Source organism: Marmota flaviventris, chromosome 4 (assembly GCF_047511675.1).
Source record: "Marmota flaviventris isolate mMarFla1 chromosome 4, mMarFla1.hap1, whole genome shotgun sequence".
Lineage (NCBI taxonomy): Eukaryota > Metazoa > Chordata > Mammalia > Rodentia > Sciuridae > Marmota > Marmota flaviventris.
The window spans coordinates 494,203-508,308 of record NC_092501.1 but is presented as its reverse complement, the minus strand read 5'-3'; the positions used below and the strand labels follow the sequence as shown (position 1 = coordinate 508,308).

At 42.1% G+C, this 14,106-nt stretch overlaps 1 protein-coding gene across 1 annotated transcript; it reads left to right on the top strand.

The window, feature by feature from the left end:
• Positions 1–8,343: 8,343 nt before the first annotated feature.
• On the top strand, positions 8,344–9,402 carry LOC114082461 (olfactory receptor 13G1-like). Its single transcript, XM_027923671.2, has one exon. The coding sequence runs from the start codon at positions 8,380–8,382 to the stop codon at positions 9,292–9,294; it is 915 nt and encodes a 304-aa protein (XP_027779472.2). The 5' UTR covers positions 8,344–8,379; the 3' UTR covers positions 9,295–9,402.
• Positions 9,403–14,106: the final 4,704 nt, after the last annotated feature.

Genomic DNA, 14,106 nt, shown 5'->3' with positions numbered 1-14,106 from the left:
AAGGAAGAAACTACACTAAAGGAAAATCTAATCAAAGGAGAAACCAAGTCAAGTTAAAAACAAAAAATAAACCAAAATAACTGAGAATGCAAACCATGTCTCAATAATAACTCTGAATGTTAATGCCTAAACTCATCAATTAAAAGACATAGACTGGCAGATTGGATTTAAAAAAATCCAACAATACGCTGCCTTCTTTTCCTCATCTCATAGGAAAAGACACCCACAGACTGAATGTGAAGGAATGGAAAAAAGCATATCACTCACATGGGCCATGTAAACAAGCAGGGGTTTCCATCTTAATATCAGATACAGTGGACTTCAAACCAAGTTAGTCAGAAGAGATAAAGAAGAACATTTCATACTGCTTAAGGGAATCATACATCAAGAAGGCATAACAATTGTAAATATCTATGCTCCAAACAACGGAGCATCTACATATACCAAATAAACCCTTCTCAATTTCAAGAATCAAAGAGAGCACAATACAATAATACTGGGTGACTTTAATACACCTCTCTCACCACTGGATAGTTCTTACAAACAAAAAAACTATAGAACTCAATAATACAATCAATGATTTAGACCTAACAGACATATATAGAGTATTTCATCTATCATTGAGCAACTATACATTCTTCTCAGCAGAACATGGATCCTTCTCTAAAATAGACCATATATTACACCACAAAGCAACTCTTAGCAAATACAAAAAATATATACTACTATTTATTCTATCAGATCACAATGGAATGAAACTAGAAATCAAAGATAGATTAAAAATAGAAGCTACTCCAACACCTGGAGACTGAAAATATGATATTGAATCAACAATGGATATCAGAAGACATTGTGGAGGAGATAAAAAAATTCCTTGAGGTAAATGAGAACACTGATACAACACATCAAAATCTCTGGGACACTATGAAGGTTGTGCTAAGAGAAAAGTTCATTGCATTGAGCTCATTTATTAAAATAATAGAAAGTCAACAAATAAATGACCTAACATTACATCTCAAAGCCCTAGAAAAAGAAGGACAAATCAACACCAAAGTAGTAGAAGACAGAAATAATTAAAATCAGAGCTGAAATCAATGAAATAGAAACAAAAGAAACAATTGAAAAAATCGACAAAATGAAAAGTTGATTCTTTGAAAAAAATAAATAAATTGATAAACCCTTAGCCATGCTAATGAAGAGGAGATAGAAAACTCAAATTACTAAAATTCATGATAAAAAACTATCACAATGAATACTATTGCAATACAGAAGATAATTAGAAACTATTTTGAAAATTTATACTCCAATAAAATAGAAAATCTCAATGACACTGAAAAATTTCTAGAAACATATAATCTACCCAGGCTGAATCAGGAGGACATACACAATTTAAATGGATTGATTTCAAGCAAGGAAATAGAAGAAGCCATCAAAAGCCTACTACCCAAGAAAAGCCCAGGACCAGATGGATTCTCAGCTGAGTTCAACAAGACCTTCAAAGAAGGACTCACACCAATACTCCTCAAATTATTCCATGAAATAGAAAAGGAGGGAACCCTTCCAAACTCATTCTATGAGGTTAGCATTACCCTGATACCAAAATCAGACAAAGACACATCAAGGAAAGAAAAATTCACACCAATATCCCTGATGAACACAGATGCAAAAATTCTCAATAAATTCCTGGCTAATCACATACAAAAATACATTAAAAAGGTAGTGTACCACAATCAAGTGGGGTTCATCCCAGGGATGCAGGGTTGGTTCAACATATAGAAATCAATAAATTTAATACATCACATCAATAGACTTAAGACAAGAATCATATGATCATCTCAATAGATGCTGAAAATGCATTCGATAAAATACATCTTTTCATGTTCAAACACTAGAAAAAACTAGGAATAGCAGGATCAACATTGTAAAATATATCTATGCTAAACCTGAGCCCAACATGATTCTAAACAGAGAAAAATTGGAAGCATTCTTCCTAAAAACTGGTACAAGACAGGGATGCCCTCTTTCACCACTTCTATTCAACATAGTCCTTGAAATTCTAGCCAGAGCAATCAGACAGACAAAACAAATTGAAGGGATATGCATAGGAATATAAGAACACAAACTATTAATCTTTGCCAACAATGATTCTATATTTAGGAGATCCAAAAAATTCAACTAGAAAATTTCTAGAACTAATAAATGAATTCAGGCAAGTAGCAGGATATGAAATCAATACCCATAAATCAAGTGCATTTTTATACATAAGTGATGAACCCACTGAAAGAGAAATCAGAAAAACTACCCCATTCAAAATAGCCCCCCAAAATATAAAATACTTGGAAATCAATCTAACAAAAGAGGTGAAAATCCTCTACAATGAAAACTACAGAACACTAAAGAAGGAAATTGAAGAAGACCTTAGAAGATGGAAAGATCTCCCATGCTCATGGATAGGCAGAGTTACTATTGTCAAAATGGCCATACTACCAAAACTATTATACAGATTTAATGCAATTCCTATTAAAATCCTAATGACATTCTTCATAGAATTAGAAAAGGCAATCAGGAAATTCATTTGGAAAAATAAGACACTCAAAATAGCCAAAGTAATCCTTAGCAAGAAAAGTGAAGCAAGAGGTATCACAATACCAAAGCTTAAACTATACTACAGAGCAATAGTAACAAAACAGCATGGTATTGGCACCAAAATAGACATGTAGACCAATGGTACAGGATAGAAGACACAGAGACCAACTCACATAAATACAGTTATCTCATACTAGACAAAGGTGCCAAAAACATATATTGGAGAAAGGATAGCCTCTTCAACTAATGATTCTGGGAAAACTGGAAATCCATATGTAGCAAAATGGAATTAAACCTCTATCTCTCACCAAGCACAAAACTCAACCCAAAGTGGACAAAGGACCTAGGAATTAGACCAGAGACCCTTCCCCTAATAGAAGAAAAAGTAGGTCCAAATTTTCGTCATGTCAGATTAGACCTCAATTTCCTTCAGAAGACTCCCAAAGCTCAAGAAATAAAATCAAGAATGAATAAATGGGATGAATTCAAACTAAAAACTTCTTCTCAGCAAAAGAAACAATCATTTAGATGAAGAGAGAGCCTATAGTATGGGAGCAAATTTTTACTGTATGCATATCAGATAGAGCACTAATCTCCAGGATATATAAAGAACTCAAAAAACTTAATACCAAAACAAACAACCCAATCAATAGATGGGCTAAGGAACTGAACAGACACTTCTTAGAAGAAGATACACAAGCAATCAACAAATATATGAAAAATGGTCAACAGCTTTAGTAATTAGAGGAATGCAAATCAAAACTACTCTAAGATTTCATCTCACCCCAGTCAGAATGGCAGTTATCAAAAATACAAGCAATAATAAATGTTGGAGAGGATGTGTGGAAAAAGGTATATTCATCCATTGCTGGTGGGACTGCAAATGGGTACAACCCTTGGAAAGCAGTGTGGAGATTCCTCAGAAAACTTGGAGTGGAACTACCATTTGACCCAGCTATCCCATTCCTTGGTCTATACACAACGGACTTGAAATCAGCATACTATAGTGACATAGCCACACCAATGTTTATAGCAGCTGAATTCACAATAGCTAAACTGTGGAACCAACCTAGATGCCTATGAATAGATGAATGGATAAAGAAACTGTGGCATATATACACAATGGAGTATTGATCAGCATTAAAAGATAATAAAATCATGGCATTTGCAGGCAAATGGATGGAGTTGGAGAATATTATGCTAAGTGAAATATCAATCCCCCCAAACTAAAGGCTGGATGTTTTTTTGTGATTAGTGGATGCTGACCTATGATGGGGGGCATGGGAAAAAGGAGAAACTTTGGATTGGGAAAAGGGAAGGGTATAGAGGGGTTATGGGGGTAGGAAAGACTTTGGAATGAGATGGACATCATTACCCTAGGTACATGTATGATTGCATGAATGGTGCATCTCTACACCATGTACAACTAGAGAATTGAAATGTTGTGCTCCATTTGTGTACAATGAATTGAAATGCATTCTGCTGTCATGTACAACTAAGTAGAACTATGACGACAACAACAACAACAAAGACCAATGGAACAGAATAGAAGACACAGTAATACCCACATAAATACAGTTATCTCATACCAAACAAAGGTGCAATAAACATATATTGGAGAAAAGGTAGCCTCTTCAACAAATAATACTGGGAAAACTAAAATCCATATGTGGTAGAATGAAACTGAATCCCCATCTCTCACCCTGCATCAATTCAAAGTGGAACAAGAACCTAGGCATTAGACCAGAAACCCTGTGCCTACTAGAAGAAAAAGTAGGACCAAGTCTCCATCATGTCAGCTTAGGAACCAACTTCCTCAATAAGACTCCTAAAGCACAAAAATAAAATCAAGAATCAATAGATGGTATGCTATAAAAGTAAAAAGCTTCTTAGCAAAGGAAACAATCAAGAATGTGAATGAAGAGCCTACAGAATGGGAGAAAATTTTTACCAAGTGCACCACAGACACAGCAATTATGTCAAGGATATATAAAGAATTCAGAAAACTTAATAACAAAAAAATAAAATAACCCAATCAATAAATGCAAAGGAACTGAACAGGCACTTCACAGAAAGGAAATATGAATGGTCGACAAATAGATGAGAAAATATTCAACATCTCTAGCAATTAGAGAAATTCAAATTAAAATGACACTGAGATTCCATCTCATTCTAATTAGAATGTCAATTATCAAGAATATAAGCAACAATAAATGTTGGGAAGGATGTGGGGGGAAAGGTTCACTCATACATTGCTGGTGGGAATGCAAACCATTGTAACCACTATGGAAAGCAGTATGGAGTTTCCTTAGAAAATTTGGAATGGAACCATCATTTGACACAGTTAATCTGCTCCTCAATTTATACCCCAAAGACTTTAAAATCAGCATACTACAGTGATGGAGTCACATCAATGTTTATAGCAGCTCAATGCACAATAGTCAAACTATGGAACCAACCTAGATGCACTTCAACAGCTGAATGGATAAAGAAAATGTGGTATATAAACACAAAGAAGAATGAAATTATGGCATTTGCCGGTAAATGGATGGAACCAGAGAATATTATGATAAGTGAAATAAGCTAGTCCCCCAAAACCCAAAGGCTGAACGTTTCCTCTGATATGTGGATGCTGACCCACAAGAAAGGAGGGTGGGTAGGGGAAGAATAGAATTTCACTGGATTAGATAAAGGGGAATGAATAAAAGGAAAGGAAGAATTAATTGGACTTAATGTTCCTATGTTCTACATAAATACACTACCAGTGTAATTCCAATTCATGTATGACCTCAAGAATGGGATTCTAATTAGGATAAATTATACTCTACATATGTATAATATGTCAAAATATACTCTACATTCATGTGATTCTAAAAAGAACAACAACAAAAAAAGAAATCATGCAACCCCTGAAGTGTCTTTAGAGGAGTCTAATCACTATCATTTATCCATACGTCCTGCAGTAAAGGTAGCCAAGGTGACCCCCTGGACTCATTCCAGAAGAGTAAAACTGGCTTCTCATGCCTGGGAGTGCATTACTGATCCAGCTACCCCTTGCACGTTGACCATCCGTGACAAGTGAGCTGCATCCCGAGAGACCCTGAGGACACAAGCCCTGCTTGAATCACTCCAGAGGCTGACTAATTGACACATGCAGGAGATCCAGAAACAGACTGCCGACTGGGACAAACGGCCGAATCTTATTTCCTATATGTGTGTCTTTACCGTAGTGCTTTGGCACTGCCACCCTTTAACCCTCTCAGTTGCTAAAGTCTTTACTTTTTGTCATTTTCAATGTTCTGAAGATTCAAAAGTCTCCTAAGTGTTGCATTTTGATGCTAGGCCTGCCTAATCCTACCTTGCTGGCTATCCCTGGTTAAAAAATATGTTTCTATTCTCATGGATGCTATAATTGAAAGAAAAATGGCCAGTCAAGTCATGATGTTATGGAAATACAAGACATTAATTCAGAACAATGGTCTTTGACCCTGAAGGGATCAGAGTGTCAAAGAGGGGTATGTAGTAGTTGGCACCATCAGCATCAGTGTTCACATTCCACTACTCTGTTGTAACACAGTTGCAGCTCTATAGTGTAGACGTAGAATGTTCAGCCAGCATGAGTATAACCTTATATGGGAGACTAAGAGTTGGAAAGTAAAAAGAACTCCCAAGAGGTACAGAAGACAAGAGTGCTCAGCCTGTGGGTATGAATCTGCTGGGCCAAGGTGGCACTAATAGATGTTGCTTCCTGGTGAAGGCCCAATATCCTGTCTCAGAGCCCCCCAAGCAGCTTCCTGTTGCTTTGGGGTGAAATCAGATGTTTGGGATGGTATGGCCTTTAGTTTCCTTCTTTTTGGAACAGATGTTGAGGGACAGATGAGGCTGGACACTCAGAAATTAGCATGAAGCAGATTTTTTGGCTCCAGCCAGGTTTATAGGGAAAGAGCTTTTGCTATCATCAATCAATCTCTCTGAACCTCGGGTTCAAAAAGTTTCAGGACATTATACCCAGTGTGTAGGGGGAAGGGCTCAGAGGATAACAATCTGCAGAAGTCTACACAAAAGCAGCTTTTTCCAGAAGAGTGAACCCAGGCCTGGATACAAAATCAAGGACACACTCTGTAACAATCAGAGCCCAAGAAAGGGAGAGTTCCCTTCCCTTTTCCTTCAGCTTCTACCTCCAAAGGACCTGACTGCTGTCTTTTGAAATGCAAAAGCCTCTGTGAAGGCCTTGGGTTGCTTTCTAATCTCACTCTGCTACAAGCATAAGCATTCACTCTCCCTGAAAATTAGTTTGCAGATTTTTTTTTTTTGGGGGGAGAAACTACAAAAAAATTATAGTGAGGGTTTCTGAAGAAACTTAGTGAAGATATTCTGTGGAGGAGTGGTGCCACTACACAGAGACAGTTCCACAAACTTCCTCTTAATGACTACCTCATCCCATAAATTCTGATGTGTTTCCTGAAACCTCATTTTTCCCTGACTTTAATTCCACATGGTCAGAAAACATACTTTGTATGACTTAAAAGCTTTAAAACTTGCTGAAGCCTGTGTTAAGACCCAGTGTGTGGCTTTTCTTGGTGAAGGTCCCCAGTGTCTTGGATAGAACATGCGTTCTGCTGTTGTTGGGTGGAGTCTGCTGTAAGCCTGAGTGATGCTCCTCATGAGGACCTGGGTCTGTCCCCAGGTGTTGGTCAGCTTCCCAGAGGGTCCTGAGCTCAGGCACTGGTTCTGCCTAAGTGGGGAAGTTGCTCTCCCAAATTGGTCCCTCAGGGCCTGGCCCCTCCCTGTAAGCCCTTGCCTCTGGCTATTACAGATGAGACAGGGCCTGTGATCCTTGTCACAGGTCTCTCACTGTCCCCACACATAGCTGCAGATGTCTCCCACAGTTCCTTGCTAGTGTTTATTTTGAACTGTTCTGTTTCCCAATGAAAGCTAATGAGTCTTTTTCATGGTAAAGAGAAGTAAGTTTCTTGAGAGGACAGGTGAATTTCAGGAATATTTTTACCACGTTCGTAAGTACCTGCTCTAAGGGGATGCTGATTCTCTATATCCTGTGTTTGACGAGAGATGATGATGTTTTGATAACTGTGGTGGGGTGCTGTATTCTACATTGACCTCAACCTCTGGCTGTGATTTCTGAGGGGGCAAGTTCTCAAATCCCAGGTGAAATTTCACTTTCTTGTCTCACTGAGCAGCCTGGACAAAAAGTAGCATAAAATCTCTGGTGCTGGCGGGTGCTCAGTCCTGCCTGCAGACAGGCTTGCTCCTCCAGCCTCAGCAACAGGGGTTCAGTGAGGTGACCATGATTGCCAATGCACAGGTCATTGTGAGGACCCTGGGCGGCCCTGGGTGGGGTGCTGCTTGGATGTGACTGGGGAGCATTTGGTTAGTTCTTCTCATTCCTCACCCACTGACCCCTGAGGACAATTTTCCCGAGGACACAGAGCTCAGGTCACTGGGAGTTTGTGGGTGACCGCCTCCCCAGTCATGCTTGGTGCCTGTGGGCTGTGGAGCCAAGCAAACTGAGCAGGAGGCCAAGTCCTAAATGGTGCATTCCCTGGGATGGGTGAGGATAGGGGGTCGTTTCAGTGGCTCTCCCTGCAGAGTCTGGGGCTCAGAGGCACATTTATACCCCCCAGGGTACTTGAAATCCTGCCTCTAGTGGGTCTCACACAACTGAAGGGAGGGTATTCAGAACAAGCAGGGACAGTGGCGTTTCTTTCTTTTACAGTGGGGGATCAGAGGTGTGGGGGGAGCAGCTGCCAGGTCTCCACACCCAGGCCCTTTGGGATGAACCAGACGCTGGTGACCGAGTTCATCATCCTGGGATTTTTGGAAACGCCTCGCCTGGGAGCACTACTCCTCCTGGGCTTCCTAGGCCTCTACTTGGCTGCCCTGTCGGGAAACCTGCTCATCGAGGTGGCCATCAGCACCAGCCCAGCTCTGCACACCCCCATGTACTTCTTCCTGGCCAACCTGGCCGCAGTGGACATCCTCTGCACCTCCACCATTCTGCCCAAGCTGCTGGGCAGCATGGTGGCTGGCAGGACCATCTCCTATGGGGGCTGCATGGCGCAGCTCTTCTTCTTCACATGGTCAATGGGGGCAGGGCTGCTGCTTTTCTCGGCCATGGCCTATGACCGCTTCGTGGCCATCTGCCAGCCATTGCACTATGGTGCACGGATGGGCTCTCGGGCATGTGCTCTGCTGGCCGTGGCCGTGTGGGCCATCAGCCTCACCAACACCAGCGTGCACACAGGCCTCATGCTGCGCCTGCCACTCTGCAAGTCTGGCGTCGTTGAGCACTTCTTCTGCGAGATTCCCCCACTGCTGAGGCTGTCCTGTGCCCCAACACGTCTGAATGAGGTCATGGCCTTCACCGCGGACGTGTTCTTGGCCATAGGCAACTTCTCGGTGACCATGCTCTCCTATGGCTGCATCATCGCCAGCATTGTGCGCATGCGCTCAGCAGCGGGCAAGCGCAAGGCCTTCTCCACCTGCTCCTCCCACCTGCTGGTGGTCACGCTGTATGACTCCGCCGTCATCTACACCTACATCCGCCCGGCGTCCAGCTACTCACTGCGCAAGGACAAGGTGGTGTCCATCATGTACACCTCTGTGGCGCCCACCCTGAACCCGCTCATCTACACTCTGAGGAATAAGGACGTCAAAGTTGCACTCAGGAGACTTCTGTGCTGCTGCTGAGCTCCCCAGGCCACCAGCTCCCAGCCCTGAGGGGTCAGGGGCCCACGCCCAAGGACCACAGCAGGGACAGCACCCCACCTGGGGCTTCCCCAAAGCCCTCCTCCCAGACCCGGTATGCTGTTTAACAAGGGGGCAGGCGTTGGGGTGCCTGTGCCCTCTGCTGTAAATACATTTAGGAAATCATCAGACGGTGATTTGTGCCTTCATGTTGACTTGTCCCCTCCACGGTGGCTTTTCCCGTCTTTCCATGCTCATTTGTTCCAGTCATGCTGCCCTGTCTGTCCCCTCCTATTGATCTATCTCCTGTGTGTGGCTTGTCTGTCCCCAAGGCCATGATGGTTTCATGTCTCCGTCACTGTTGACTTTTGACCTCCCCTGCAGACTGCAGTCTCTTTGTTGACAAGGACACTGTGTTGTCCTTATCTCTGACCAGGCACAGGGCAGGTACCCAGTAAATATCAGTTGACTGCCACGAGGATGAAGGGAGCCAAGATATGTGCACCACTTAGGTCACTAGGACTAGGCTCAGAAAGGCCAGGCAGAGGCAGTCTGTGGTGTGGTTAGTAAGGCAACTGACAATTCTCTGCTTTCCCCTAATCTGAAACACTTCCTGTCCCTGTGGAGAGTGGACGGGGCATTAATGGTGGTGAGGGGAAGAGAGTGCACTACATCAGCCTGCTTTGCTGCTTGGACTCCAGGGGAAGAGGGGCCACAGGAGGGCATTCAAGGGTGAACCCTAAGCCACCAGGGCTGTGCCGAGGGGTGTTCATAGCCACCATGGGCCTCCAGCCAGGGCATCCTCAAGTGGCCCAACCCACTAAGTCCTGCTCCTCTGGCTTCTCCTGCTCCCTCTGGGACAGAACCCTGAAGAGTAACCATGAGTCTTTTCCATTAGAGACATTTCATGCAGTGAAGTTAGGAAACCTAGATCGGCATGAAGGAGATCACAGGAAGAGCAGAATCGTGGTGACTGCGTCCAGAGGGGCCTTCCTTCACATTCTCCTCTCTCAGTCTTCCCATGTGCACAAGCCACACACAGATTATGATCAACTTGGTGTCAGTCTGCACACAGGGTTTTGCACACAATCCCTTCAGTTCAGAGAATGTGGCCTGAGTCCTCACAGGTCGTTGCAGACTTTGCCACCAACTCCTGGTGGAGGCTCTTTGTGGCAGCAGGTTTAGGGTGTAGCTACCCATGGGCCACTGCCACTCAGACTCCACCTCTGCAGTGCTGGGTGGCACCCTCTCCCCAGGCCCTGAATGGAGTCTGGGCACTTGGTGAGCAGCCCTGGCTTTTCTCTGACTTTAGAATAAAGTGCACACATGTTCAAGGATATTCGGGAAAAGAAAAATTAAAATGGAGGCAATGCACTGTTTCTAGCATCACATAGACCGTCTTAAAGACAATGTCCAGAAGTGTCTTAGTAACAACCACAAGTGTTTCAGGTGCTGGAGAATGATCAAAAGGAGACAGGAATGAGAAAGATTTAAACCTTGACAAATTTGAGTCATCATGCCGTTTTTCCCTGAGGAGCCTTTTGGGCAGGCTGTAGGAAGGTTGGAAGTAGTTGGCAAGCCCAAGTCCTGTTGTCTTAAGGATCAGGGGCAGAGCTGTGGCCCCAGGGTAGTTCGAATTGAGGAACCACAGGGGCCAGGGACATCCAAATTAATATGTAGTGTTTTCTTTTTTCTATATAATTACTTTGGCATCCTGATTTCTTTTTCACAAAATTTTCTCCTGGTGTACAGAAATACCACTGACTTTTATATGTGGATTTTGTATCCTACAATTTTCATGAATTTATTTTTGAATTCTAATAGATTTGGGGCTGGTGGGATGGAGGCCTGGTAAGCTTAGCCATTCATTCCAAGGGTTTCATCTAGAGACCAGGAGTCATTGGCAGAGTGGAGAGTAAGTGATCATGGAAGGGGCTGGGCAGCCCCAGGACTTGGCTCTGCACCCACAACTGGATGTCTCCAGGAGGAAGATGCTCTCCTCAGTTCAGCCAGGCATTCTGCAGGATCTCGAAGGATGTGCAGCTTCCCCGGGAAGCTTAGGTTTATGGAAGATAAATACCAGCACAAGAAATATAAACTAAAAGTCCCCAAGAAATGGTTTTGATTTCTAGAGGTGCTATTGATAGTGAGAGAGAGCACAAGATCTTAACTAGATTCAACTAGATGCAACTAGATTCAGCATATTTTTAACATTATTGAATCTGGGTAATGGTGATGGGGTACATTATACTTTCTTTACTATTTTTCCACATGTGGAATTTCCTCTACTCAAAAAACAAGACCTCATTGCTACAGCATGGGTGAATGGGATGGAACTCAATGAAGGAAATATTAAGTATCAAACTCAGGAGGCAGCAGAAACAGGACAGAGAAGGACTAGAAAGCAATGAGCCAGATGTCAGACCCAAAGTACACTGTGTGATGATCCCAGGGAAGGGCAGAGGACAGAGGACAAGGATGAACGCAGAGATGGTGAAATGCAAATAGGTGAGACTCTTCTTCAAAGTTTAGTGGAATGGGCAAACTTGAGAACAAAAAAGTACAAGTAAACAGCATTTAGGATGAAAAGAGGGCACAGTGATAAAAACAACAAAGGCTGTCAGGATAACACCAGACCTAAGGGAAGGCAATGGATTTAAACTTAAAAGGAATCACAAAACCCCGAAAAAAATAGACTTTCCTACAGCCAATCCAAGAAGAAATATAAAGCCTGACCAGTTACACCCTTAAGTAAACTGAAGTATAAATGACTTAACAAAGCTTTATTACAAGTAAAATTATGAGGTGGTCTAAAAAGTGAGTTATTTCCAACTTTCAAAAAGCAGATTATTTTTCCTATACAAACTTCAAAAGGATGAAACCGAGTGGACAGGCATCGCATCTTTCCATGAAGCTCGGGCGACCCTGACAGGAGAGGGAGTGCAGGAGTCAGCAAGCCACACAGTGGCCACAAGCCCACCCTCTGGGCACAAGTGCATGAGCACAGCAAAGACATATTTTAAGCTGAGAGAGAGCACAAGATCTTAACTCCATAGATGCAACTAGATTCAACATATTTTTAACATTATTGAATCTGGTATCCCAGGGCTTCCAGACCAGTTCCACACTGGAGAACACACAAGTGCTGTTCACCTCGTTAGCACACAGGTGAAATGCTTGTTAGGATGCCTTAGAATCCACTCTGAAGAGTGCTTGGAAACTTTCAGGGTGGTAAGGACTCTAAGGATGTGATGGTGAAGGAACTGGACTGGGAAGCTGGTTCCTGCCCTCACCTCCAATCTTTAGCTGAGGGTCACGGCAGAGTGATGGTGGTTGAAGTAAAGGAGTGAGCTCATAAAGCATGGAGGAGACCTACCACGCAGTGGGCATGGAGCCCAGCCCAAGTGCTCCCCCTGCTGTGGAGCCATCCACCACCACCAAGCATGTGAGTAACAAGGTGTACAACACCTCTCTGTTGAGTCCTCCAAGTTCTCTGTATTGGTGAGTAGACCCTGGGGTGTTTGCAGCCCTGAGGCTGAACAAATGCTTAGAAGCATTTAATACAATTCGATGACAATTGCTAACTTAGGAATTCTTTAGACTCAAAATAAAAGGGAACATTTTTAAAAATTTACTTTTTAGTTGTAGGTGGACACAATTTCTTTATTTTATTTTTATGTAGTGCTGAGAACTGAACCCAGTGCCTCACACATGCTAAGCAAGTGCTCTACCTCTAAGCCACAACCCCAGCCCAAAAGGGAACAATTTAAACTTCCATTAGGATATCTATCAAAACCCTGCAACAAGCATTAGTCTTAAAGGAAAATTCTAAGAACATCCTCATTAAAATAAAACTTAAAGCAACAGTATACTGAGGTTCTATTCATGCAGTAAGACAAAAAGCCACGTTTTAGAAATAAAGATTGGAGAAGAGAAGGTGAAACTCTTGTTTGTCATGGATGATAGGACTGTCTTCTGAGAAACCTCAAGAGGATCCATGCAGAAATCATGGGAATCAGAGAGTGCAGGCAGCAAGAAGACTCTGGATCAACAAGCAGAAAGCTGTGTCACTCCACTCCAGCTATAGGTAGATGGAAAAGGTGATTCACAAAGAATTCTGTTTTAAGAATCTCAGTTGCCTAAGGATAACTTTAACAAAAATGTGTACAATTTATATGCAGAAAATCATTAAAAGCATTTTAAATGGCTTAAATTAATGAGAATTAATTGTGTACCATAGATAGGAAGAAGCAATACTTAAAGATAGTTCACAAAATCTATGCAATTATAGTCAAAATCCTAAACGATTTTTTGAGGAATTTTAACTGAATCTTAAAATTTATATGGAAGAACAAAGGGCCAAAACACTCCATATGTATATATTAAAAATATATAAAATATATGTCTACTTATGTCCTGGTAGGACTCACCCTATTCATTTCAAGACTTAACATAAAGCTTTAGTTATGAAAGCAGTGTGTAGAAGGAGGAATTGGGGATCAGAATGAGGTCTTGGGATATTTGTAGTTACAAGGGAAAAGCAAAATTTTATCCTTAGTCCTCACCGTACTCAAAAGTAAATTCTACAAGGATTTCAGTGCTAAATGTAAAAAGTAGAACTTTACAAATAGGAAACTATCTTTCCAGAGTAAGGAAGAATCTTTAAATTTCCCCAAAAGGTCTAACCCCCAAATTAAAGACTGATAATTTGAGAATACCTGTTTGAAAGGAATGGAAGGAGGGAGATAAACGTAAATAGTATGGAAGGAAAACCAAATAGTGGAAAATACCATTGTAGCACATAGATCTGAACAA